Consider the following 12,481-nt stretch of genomic DNA (forward strand, 5'->3'; position numbering starts at 1 on the left):
GGTTCATAACGAGGCCTGAGGGCGGCGGCGTGATCAACGTGTTGACGCCACGACAGGAACAGCGTGATGTTAAGTGTTAATCAGGGGGCCGCTGGTCCAGAGCCCCCACTTCAAGACTGATAACAGAGGTCTTTTGTTTTGCTCTGATCCAGATCAGTGTTTCAATAAATATCTGTCAACTAAATCTATTCCTACATTTATTTTTCTTCATTTTTTTCTTTATATTAAAGTTGCACAGAAAACTGAGGCTTCGTATCAACAAGCTGAGAAGATCAAACACACAGCGACAGCAGAAACACATGAAGACACTATAGACAGGTGGCGCCATCTGGTGGTTGAATCTGTGCTTTGCCTCCTGTGACAAGTCAAAGTGTCGACTTCATCTCAGCTATTATGAAAGTTTATTTCTTTGGGTGTAAAGAGACCTTGAATCCAGCACTGTAGTTATTTATAATGAATGTATTGAGTTTTATTTTATTAAATGTCCTTTTATCACGGAGGAGGAGACGCAGATGAAATCGAATAAAAGGAGGAATTTCAGAGGTTCCTACCGTCTTTATGGTTTCATCTGTCGTCAGTTCAAATCAGTTGAATCTAAACTTAAAGCTCCTCCAGTGTAAAGGTCTGTGTCCATGTGTAGTGTGATTATAGATCAGCTCTAGCTTCTATATTAATACTGTGAAAGTATCAAAGCCTCAGTCCACAGAGAAATGCACACAGCCTGTATTCAGAAACTGAGCCTTAAAACCAGCCGTCAGGACTTCTGGAACTTTGTGATGTCACAACAAAGCAGTCACCAAGCCCCGCCCACCTGGACCCACCATCCAAACCTTGCAGGATTTGGTTTCTCTGAGTGTTTTTACCTGAAATCTGCTATATTTTTATTGGATCAGTCAGAAAACAGTCATCCAATCAGAAGAGAGTCTCAGAGCCTCCTCTCCTGTGTTACTGTAGGTATTATAAAATGGTTCCTTTGTACAGAAATGAAGCCAAGGTCAGTGTCTGATGTACAAATGTGAGGCTGTTTTATAAAGCAGCCACAATAAGAGCTTTATTAAGACATATGAAAACGAACTCTTCCTCCTTTGTTCAGAGCAGACTCTGCCCTTCACTTCAGTATCTGAATGTCTCTTTTGTCCTGGGGAACCGTGAGGACACTGAACACAGCTGTAGCCGGATGAGACTAGAATCTCTTGATGAACATTTTAATTGATTTTGAAATTAAAACCATCGGCCTCTGATCCATCTGAGACCCTTCTCCTCTCGTGGATTCCTCTTTCTGTTTTCACTCCCTCAGACAAGGCGACTCGTGTTAACACTTGAACGCATCATGAGACAGATGCAGAACATGTCTGTTTATCTCGATCTGTCCCTCAGTTCTCTGCAGCTTTGATTAACATGACTAAAACCAGCAGAGGGCCTCGTGACCACCCACAGCATCACCTGCCCAACGCCACATTTAACCTGCATTAATAACCAACATTCCTGATCATTAAGCTCATATTTTGAAGTACAGTAATATTGTCAAATATACTTTAGATTTTTCTATTTAAATTGAAGGTGTCCCACTTGCTGAACAAATTCCCTGTGTGTTGAAAACCTACTCGGCAATAAACAGATTCTGATCCTGCTTCAGGTGAACAAGCACCAACAGGATTATTAACAGTGGAGGGACAGATTTGGGTTAGTGCAGCTGATCGATGATCAACAGGAAATAAATCATTATCAATTAATCGTTTAAGTCCGTTTTCAAGCAAAAATCCCCAAAATTTGAAGGTTCTGTGTTTTCTGATGTGAATATTAGCTGCTGATTTGATAATGAACTGAATATTTTGAGAAATTATATTAATAATTTTTCACCATTTTCTGATGTTTTACAAAACAATTAATTGATTAACTGAGAAAATAATCAGTGGACTCATATAAAGTTTCATTTTTGATGTTTTGTTGCTTTTTATCTGCAAAAATCATAATTTTAAAAAAAGGCACCAACAGGATGTGAAACATTTTCATTGATCACCATATTATTGACGATTATTGGTTCTGGTCTGTTTGTAATGTAAAATGAATGGAACGAAATGACAGAATCTCATCATGAAGATTCAGGAGCATTTTGATTAACAATAACATACTGTTATTTATAGTAATATCTTATTATCTTTATTATTATTATTATTATTATTATCATTCCTGACAGAAACACACACACGCTTCTCACGCGCTCATTCAGCTGCCAAACCTTTTTTTCCTCCTCTGTCATAATTTCATAGATTCAGTTTTTTCTCTCTGGAACAAAGTGAATCTAAAAACAGGAACTTTTCTCACGTGGATTCGGTTCTGACTGAACCGGGTCCCTGTAATCTATTACCTGAGCGGAGCAGCGCGGCCGCTTCCACCTGAGCGCGAGTCTGAGCGCGTCACACTCAGAGAGGCGAGTCCGCTGAGACTCACACCGGGACGGAGACGTTGTCCCCCCGCGGAGGCGCCAAACTTTACCCGGATTTATTATCACCGCTGCTCGTTCATTATTATGGGTTGTCTGTTTTTTTAAAATCTCGATTATTATTTTAATTTCTGAGGAGAAAAGTTCTTTTCTGGGATTTGATCCGCGCCTCGTGCGTCGGGAATCAGGAGCAAACAGGATTTTCATTGAATAAAGTCACATTTTTTCTTCCTGTTCTTCCTTCGCTGAGACCAGAGGATGGTGCGTGTGTCCGGGGCAGCTGAGCAGCGGAGGGTCGGTCTCAGATCTGGATGTTAATCTGTTCTCTCTGTGTGGAGACGATGGGAAACACGACGTGGAGTAATTTCACCCAAGTGCTGTCGGAGCTGGACGGGACGGGCGGCGAGGAAGAGGAGGAGGACGGCGGGAGCGGCGATGGTGGTGGAGGTGATGGAGGTGATGGAGGGAGCGGCGGGCTGCGCGTCCTCGTCGGCTGCTTCCTCTTCCTCCTCATCGTGTCCACGCTGCTCGGGAACACGCTGGTGTGCGCCGCCGTGGTCAAGTTCCGGCACCTGCGCTCCAAAGTCACCAACTTCTTCGTCATCTCTCTGGCCGTGTCCGACCTGTTCGTGGCCGTGCTCGTGATGCCCTGGGAGGCCATCACCGAGGTGACGGGCACGTGGCTGTTCGGACGGTTTTGTGGCGTGTGGATCGCCTTCGACATCATGTGCTCCACCGCGTCCATCCTCAACCTGTGCATCATCAGCATGGACCGCTACTGGGCCATCGCCAGCCCCTTCAAGTACGAGCGGAAAATGACTCACCGGGTGGCGTTTGTCATGATCGGGGTGGCGTGGACGCTGTCCATCCTCATCTCCTTCATCCCAGTGCAGCTCAACTGGCACCGGGCTGGGGAGGAGGAGGAATCGGAGGAGGAGATGATGGCGGAGGCGTTGGCGATGATGGTCGCCGGCGGCAGGAACTTCACTAACAGCAGCAACATCAGCGCCGGCGCCAAGAGCTGCGTCGCCAACTTAAACAAAACCTACGCCATATCCTCGTCCCTCATCAGCTTCTACATCCCCGTGGTGATCATGATCGCCACCTACACCCGGATCTACCGGATCGCTCAGACCCAAATCCGCCGGATCACGTCTTTGGAGAGGGCGGCGGAGCAAGCGCAGAACCAAGGCCACGGCGTGAACCGGAACCAGCAGCAGCAGCACCGGTCCAATGACGAAGCCTCGTTAAAGTCGTCGTTTAAAAAGGAAACCAAAGTCCTGAAAACGCTCTCCATCATCATGGGGGTGTTCGTCTTCTGCTGGCTGCCGTTCTTCGTCCTCAACTGCACCGTGCCCTTCTGTGACCCGCCCTGCGTCAGCGACACCACCTTCACCGTCTTCGTTTGGTTCGGCTGGGCCAACTCATCCCTCAACCCTGTCATCTACGCCTTCAACGCCGACTTCCGCCGCGCCTTCACCACCATCCTCGGTTGCAACAGAATCTGCTCGAACAACGTGGTGGAGGCCGTGAACTTCAGCAACGAGCTCGTCTCTTACCACCACGACACGACGCTCCACAAGGAGGCGTTGGTCCCCGCGCAGCCGCAGCAACACCCGCGCACCATCGACATCGGTTCGGACCACATGGACGACATGAGCGCGCAGTTTGACGAGGAGTCGCTCATCTCTAACGGTTCTCAGAGCCACAACCGACTGCTGCTGCTTCCTGCCACCGTCCAGTTCGAGGACAACCCCGAGATCTCCTTGGAAACCATCACGCCGTTCACCTCAGTGGCGGGGCTGGAGAGTGATGCGCTGATACCTGGACAGGTGCACCAAGATGAATAATTGGGCTGTAGATAAAACGCCAATTCATTCCATTTCTTCCATGTGACTGTTGGACTGTTTGGTTTCATTTATGTGTTTGAAATGGAATGAGATTTAGTAATTAGACCTACCTGACACACAACGGTTGGACATTAATTAAATGAATTAACTAATTTATTTATTACACTGATTTTTTGTACTGTAAGTGGATGTTAAATATGGCGTCTGAACCTTTCCTCAAAATAATGAATTGACGAATCGAGACAACGAGTCGTCCAACCGGAGCGAACGTTATCAGTAGGTTGTCCCTGCCCTGGGTTACCTGGATAATAAACATGAATGTAAGGTTGTGGATACAACAAAAAACAAAGACTGTATCAAGAGGAAACAGACGTCTCCTGTATCATCCATCCTCCCAAGCCCAACAGTAAAAGTTAACCGTGGGTTGTAATAAGCTTCTTGCACAGACAACCTACAGACTCCTTTGTTTTGTTTTTTTTACAGGAAGGTTTCCTCAAGGTGAAGTTAGTAGGTAAGATCGATCTTTGAAACAAATGACAAGTGTTTCAGCTGCTGCCTCTGAAGGACGTGTCCGCTGAAGGTCGAGTGTGAGGAGTGGAACGAGCCTTGTCGAGCTGTGATTAAGTGTTTGGTGTTGAAATGCAGAGTTTGAAGAGGGAGAAGTCTGAAATGAGACGGAGCTGCCGAGATATTTTTAAAAAAACCAACTCTCTCCTTTTGTGTGAGCTGAGATCAACTCCTTTAAATGTCTCAGTCGGTGGAGCGTATCTGTTATGGTCCGTTATGTTACCCCCAAAAAATAAAGGTGATTTAAAGATAACTGTGACTGATGGATGACCTGTTCCGAACAATTATCAAATCTGGTTTTCATAGCTGTTTGAAACTAAGAGAAATCAATGGTAACCCAATTCGAAGAAATCAAATCTTTTGGTTTTGGAGGAATGGTTGGTGGGTATTTATCGGGCTGAAATGCATCACAGCATCATAGATTCTTCTTATTGTACAACAAACTTTCAAGAAAGTCGTAGTGACTAAGTCTGTGTCCTCAGAATAATGACATCTCGTCCTCACATGCTTTGAAACGTCCACGACTTCCAATAAGATTCGTGTATAAAGTTAAACAAAAAAACGGCCACAAAGATGTCCGCGAACACGTCTGAACAATTAGAGCTTCAGTGAGCTACACCCCCTAGTGCTCAAGTCAAGTAATGGCTCCTACAAAAGTCGTATTGAGACTTTAGTCCACTCTGAACTGGTCTGTCGCCTCACCACCCACCCACACTGTTTTCTGGATTAGTCTTTAAAGTCATTAACAAGGATTTAGCGTGAAAGGACACAGACTTAGTTAATATTCGGGAGAACAATGAACGCAGTGATAAGCTTCATGCTTCAAAAAAGAAAAGACCATGAATAAATCAAGTCTGAAAAGCAGCAACACATTTACAACAATGCAGAAGGTTTCAAAGATTTCAGGTAGAACTCTTCAGACAGAACCATTAAAACCACCTGGACGTTCAGCTGATTTTAGGGAAAATTGGAAATAAAGCAAAAAGGTCAAATCATCAAGTGTTAAATCAGGAGTAAAAGAGACTGAACTGCAGCATCTTCTTCAGTCGTTGTCAGAAACATGACACCTCCTGACATCTCCCCCAAAGAATGACGAGATTGCTTCTAACCATGGAACAGAAACGAAGAGAATTTCTTTTCTTTATATTCTGAGTTGGATGCTGTTTTTTAAAAGTGAAGACGATCACTCAGCTTTCTCTCCTGCAGTTTAATGAGATGTTTCCATCACGACACTCCCTCTTGTGCTAATTAACAAATGTAAAGGTTTAAAGAACGATTCACCTGGTACGGGGAAAAAAAGTCTGAACAGAGGACACATGTTCATCTCATTCTTATTTTACGCATTTGGTTAGGATCAGATTGATTAGCGTCGGTCCTGGAGACAATTTAACATATTAAAAATACTCATTATTTTTTTCACCTTAACATTTCATGAATTTGATGAGGTGTTGATCCATCAGAAGATATAAAAACCATCTCAGTGTAGTTTTACATCTCCTCTCTCAGGCTTCTCTCTGGAGCTCTAGTAACAACAGGTCAGTGAGCCAATCAGAAGAGAGGAGGCTCTGAGCCTCTCTTCTGATTGGCTGACTGTTTTCTGAGTGATCCAAAAAAAATAAAGCAGATTTCAGGTAAAAACACTCAGAAACCAAATCCTGCAAGGTTTGGATGGTGGGTCCAGGTGGGCGGGGCTTGGTGACTGCTTTGTTGTGACATCACAAAGTTCCAGAAGTCCTGACGGCTGGTTTTAAGGCTCAGTTTCTGAATACAGGCTGTGTGCATTTCTCTGTGGACTGAGGCTTTGATACTTTCACAGTATTAATATAGAAGCTAGAGCTGATCTATAATCACACTACACATGGACACACACCTTTACACTGGAGGAGCTTTAATAGGAGCTCTAACAGGAATGAAACTAATCTATTTGTCCATGTATAGACCAAATACCATATAAAACCTGGAACATTTACTCATTTGGTGCAGAAACAAAACTTTCTGGTCACTGCAGTTTTTTCACCTTCATCAAATTCGCAAACTCAGCATGTGGCGGAGAGAAAGGTCACAACTTCAAAACCTTTCAACACTGGATTTTAATAAGGTCAGAAGAAAAGAAAAATCCTCTGCAGTGAATTTCCTTTAAGAGACTGACGCCTCAGAGAACGAGGCAGGAGGACGAGCTCGGGCTTCACTCATCATGACTGAAAACTGAGCCACCTGCACATTTCTGTTTCCTCACTTACACCAACAGAATTATCTCCCAGTTCTTAAATAATTCACAGGAAACCAATGAGGAGAGCAGGTCGGAGAAAAACCACCAGAGATGTCTGATAGCAAAACAAAATAAAAATTACAGACTGAAAAAAAAAGGAGCAAATGAGGATTCTTTTGTTTTTCAGTTTCCCTCTGTTTGCTCCTTTCATCTTCAGGCAGTAGTGCAGTTGAAACACACTGGGGGCGACACCCTGAACCCCACAGGTGTCCTCCAACAGGTTCAGCTGCTCAGGTGAGATTAAAGTGGAGCCACAGTGTTTCTGTGCTGGTGGATCAGACCGAGAGAAAGGAGAAATAACGGAGACATAAACCTGCGATGGCCACTTCAGAAAAATCCCAAAATATAAAGAGAGGCTGAACGTAGACCAGACAGCTACAAGACATGGTGGACAACACGCCAAAGGGCAGGATGGGAGAGATATATATATATAGACTAATAATCTGATGGGAGCAGGTGTGTGAGCAGGTGACAGGTCAGGTGAGGATCTGAGGCAGGAAGCAGACAAACTGAGAACGGACTGGACAAGACGAACCTGTAGAGGAGGAGACGTGTGATGAGTCACATGATGAGCCTGAAAAAAACCCTGACAGGAAGTAAATAAGAGGTTGAATGTTAAAGCTCATTCTTCTCATCACATCACCTCTGGTTGAAATTCTGTTAATTCATCTCATTGTGTGTGTGTATATATATATATACACACACACACACACACACACACACACACACACACATATATATATATGGTGTAAATTAAATTAAATTTACACCATTATACACAGTCTGTGAGGCTCTTCTGTTTTCTCTGTCGTCTCTGATTAAACCCTTTATCCTTTTCTATTTCTCTATATATCTGCAGTGTGTGTGTGTGTGTGCGTGTGTGTGTGTGTGTGTGTGTGTGTGTGTGTGTGTGTGTGGACAGAAAAACTAAATGTCATGGCAGTAAGTGTAGGACGTCTGCTGATATTTAAACCACAGTCATCACCGCGCTCGCATCCCTGCACAACAGGCAATTACAGCCGACACACACACACACACACACAGACACGCACGCATGCACGCACGCACGCACGCACGCACGCACGCACGCACGCACGCACGCACGCTCCTCTGTATGTTAACAAGCACAGATGAACCACACTTCAACTTCAACACACGCAATTATTAGCGAGAGGACAGGATGAAAATGTTTCCGTCTGCACTTAAGTCTGATTCATGAACCGTCTCACACACACACACACGCACGCACGCACGCACGCACGCACGCACGCACGCACACACACACACACACACACACACACGCACACACACACACGCACACAGTTTGTGTTTGCTCTTCCACTTTAGAATCATTTGTGTTTTCTCAGCACGATGCTGCTGCTGCTTCCTATTGGTTCAAACTTCCGAATATTGTACCTGTGAACACGCCCACAACTAGTGATGTCACAGCAGGTGTTTCATGATTTTACCAGGGAAATTTCACAGTAATAAAATCTTAAATCAACTTCCTCATTAAAGTGGTTTCTATCTGATATTGAACTTTTATTTTGGTTTGTCTTGTTCTCTCCTCTGAACAAACTGTAAACTGAAGTTCAGTTATGGATCTCCAGATGTTTATCATCTTATCAAGGTAGAATAAAATCAGTCCTGATGAGTCTGAGACCTGGAGACATAAAGTGAAAGATGATTTTATTTCCTGATCTTTGCTCCGAGCTCTTTTCTTTTCCTTTCTTTCCTTTCGTCATCTCTTTCTCTCTCTCTTGCAGCTGAAGCAGTGACATTAATAACGTCTGACTTTGATGCAGTCACACCCAAAGGTGACACCGAAGTGTTTCCAGCAGAGGAGAAGTGTGTGTGTGTGTGTGTGTGTGTGTGTGTGTGTGTGTGTGTGTGTGTGGCAGGCTGACATTTAAAGCCACCGATCAGTGAGTGTGACAGATTGAGAGTTTGCCTCATTAACCTGTCGTACATTAAGGTTTCTTTACTCTGAGGCTCTTTACAACCAGAAGGATGATGATGAGGGATGATGAAGGATAGAGGGATGATGAAGGATAGAGGGATGATGAAAGTCTCCTTATCATGTGTTTGTGATGTTTATTAACCTCGTGTGACCTCAGACGGTTAAGACGACTGAAACTTCTCTGTTAAAGCTCCGTACTTTCTTCTTCTTCTGTGTTTTATTTGAAGTGTTGATCCATAAGAAGATATATCTGTGGCGTCCGTCTGTGACCAGTTTTATTTACAGTTACATAACTTCATACGTCATGTAGAGACAAGCCGAGGAAACCACTTCAAAGTGCTGATGTGTCTGAATTGTTCATATTTTTGATGATTTACATGATTTATACTGTAATTTTTGTGAAAAATGAATTGTAACTCAACTGTATTATAGTTTAATTTCTTACATATTTCTGCTGTATTAGTGTGTACAAATATTGAGACAATAGTTATACAACTTTGAGCCGTTCTATTATATTTCGATTGATTATGACTAAACATATGAACATTTTCACCGGTGCCTGTAATATTTAACGTTTCTTGTGTTGGTAGCAGCTTCGCTCTGATAACAACAGGTCGCTGAGCCAATCAGAAGAGAGGAGGCTCTCTATAGAGTCTCATCCAATTGAAATATTATCAGTAAAACGTGGTTGAGGACGTTTACATTGAACCTGGAGACCTCGAGCGTCGTCTAACTCATCACCAACTCACGACCGCAGAGTTTCTCACCACATGAAACTCATTATTTTCTTCACCGGTTGATGCCGCTCATTAAAAATAATTGTGAACAGCCAGAAGAAGTTGGTTTCACACTGTATGAACTGACCGTTCACTGTTTACTCTGAAAACACGTCTCATCTCTTACAGTTTAAACATGCAGCTCTCTCAGCGTTTAATGGTTTCTCAAAGACAGACGGCTCGTCCTCGTCTCATCACACTCTCTCACCTTCTGCCTATTGCCCTTTTGACTCTCTATAACACACACACACACACACACACACACACACACACACACACACACACACACACACACACAGAGGAGGTTTTGGTGTGGTGTCATAATCATCACAGTAATCATGGAAGAGGTGACGGCGGCGACGGAGCGCTGATTGCGGCCGCCTCTCAACGACCGTTGAGAACGAGGAAGTGGGCCTCTGTTTGCCGTCAAGGACTCTAAGTCATCACTAGCTCATCTCTCTCACTCACACACACACACACACACACACACACACACACACACACTCTGGTTAAAGAACAGAAGGATACAAACTCACAGCAGGTGTTGAAATCAAACTAACCCTGCAGCATGTGTAAGAACATCATCCTCCATTTTCTGAGCTTCTGTAGGTTCATTAGAATATCAAGAGTTTATTATGGACGTTATGTCTTCCTGCGTTGCTGCCTGCTCTTCACAAATCATCAACATTAGTCAAATGTAGAAGTTTGAATTTCCATTAAAAGATTTTAAAAAATAAATTATTCCTGCACAACATTTACTTTATGGAACAAATAGAAGTTTGAGAAGAAGTATTAGATGCTTGTGTAGAATAACACACACCATTCAAACTGGTTGTTTCTATAAACCACCAGTAGGAGGCAGCAGAGTCCCACTGAGCTGTGACGTGACACACACACACACACACACACACACACACACACACACACACACACACACACACACACACACACACACACACACACACACACACACACACACACACACAACTGAGAGAACTGTTTTGTAGTTGTTTGTTGTTGTTGTTTATCTCATGTGGTGAGGATGACATAAAGGTGTCGCCATGTTTGTGTGTGTTTACATCATTTATTCACTGAGGCCGTTGTTCACCTTGCGCTGCAGGTGTGGAAGCATCTCACTCTGACTGAGCACGTGTAATCTTTGATTTCAGGTTGGGAGGGGTTGAGGACGTCGACGAGGAATTGGGTGAGATCCAGAATTGATTTTTGGGAAGCCGGTGTGTGATTGGTTGGTTTGTGGGGGGGGAGGGGGGGGGGGGGGAGTGGAAGTCTATCAGCTGAAGAGACAGATATATTTTCTCAGTGGTCGGTTGAGTTGAAATCAGAGATAACATGAATTTAAATTCATCACATGGACAAAACACCACCTCTGATCTGTTTCTGCTGGATGTGATAATAAAATAATCTCCGCCATAAATGACCTTAGAGGTCGTTCGTCCCTCCGATACTCGGCAGCGTTACCTGGAATGACGACGGTAGTTACGTCACAGATAAACACTTAGTGTTGACACATAAACAACTAGGGCTTTATGATGTAACGATGACAACAAACACGTGGTCAGGTTCGGGAAGAGAACGTTGTTTTTAGATAAAAAGACTTCGTCAAGGTCGTCATGGTTACGATAATAAATGTGGTTAAGGTTTTTGTCAGTAAACTCTTTATACATAGTTTTTCTTTGGCGTGAAAACCACAGAAAAGTCGATCCATCAAACTCCCTCGACCTCCTTCCTGTTTGGACTTCCTTCCTTCCTTCCTTTCTTTTTTGCTCTCGTCACAATCCCTACGTCCACCAGAGGGCGCCGTCTCTTTAACGTAAAGGTCGTTTCGGGGCATTTTCTGCTATATACTGCTATTTTCTGCTATATATATATATATATATATATATATATACACTACTCATATACTACACGTCTCAATGGGATGATGGAGGACAGTGTCAGTGATACGTCAGGGATGTTTGAGTTCCTGTTCGTCCTGATGCCGTAAAAGCTAAAGAAAAAGATCGACTGTTTAAAAAGCAAAAATCAAAACAAACCAAAATAAGACACCTTCCTCGTTTTGAGTCACAAACTCTGACTCCACCAACTTGCTTCAGACAGGACTCCATGCCGCTCCGCCCGGCAGCGAAGTGTACCGACTTAAAGGCTGAAAATAAGGCGACATACTTGTTCCTGATTGGCCCAGACTGGGCGGAACGACGTATTCGCTGTTGCCGACTGTTGTTTTTTTTTTTTTACTCAGAGCATCCTCTCCTCGCCAAGCAGATTTCTGGCAGCGCCCGCGGGGAAAGAGCTGTCCTCGGAGCTCCACCAATACCCGAAGCTGAATGAGAAGGAGCTGGGCAGCGATGACAGGGTGTCAGCAGGGGGTTAAGCTGTGACCCAGATTCCCGCACGAGTCTTTGTCCTGGAGGACAGAGAAGATTCTCCTCATTCATCTGGCTGAGGGCCCAGTTACTGACTGTTACCAATACAGTGCGGGAGAAAGAGAAACTCGGGCCGATAGAAAAGGAGGAAAAAGTGACTTTGATTTTTAATGTTCTTCCGTGCGACGGGGTCGAGCATGACAGGTGATTTTTCTCGGAGCAGCTCTCCAGA

The 12,481-nt window shown here is 44.1% G+C and overlaps 1 protein-coding gene across 1 annotated transcript; it reads left to right on the forward strand.

Annotated features, from left to right (window-relative positions):
* Nucleotides 1-1,992: 1,992 nt before the first annotated feature.
* On the forward strand, nucleotides 1,993-5,058 carry LOC130181465 (D(1)-like dopamine receptor). Its single transcript, XM_056395701.1, has one exon. It carries the CDS (start codon nucleotides 2,755-2,757, stop codon nucleotides 4,291-4,293), a length of 1,539 nt encoding a protein of 512 aa, XP_056251676.1. The 5' UTR covers nucleotides 1,993-2,754; the 3' UTR covers nucleotides 4,294-5,058.
* Nucleotides 5,059-12,481: the final 7,423 nt, after the last annotated feature.

The sequence above is a fragment of the Seriola aureovittata genome, chromosome 14, assembly GCF_021018895.1.
Source record: "Seriola aureovittata isolate HTS-2021-v1 ecotype China chromosome 14, ASM2101889v1, whole genome shotgun sequence".
In the NCBI taxonomy this organism is placed as follows: domain Eukaryota; kingdom Metazoa; phylum Chordata; class Actinopteri; order Carangiformes; family Carangidae; genus Seriola; species Seriola aureovittata.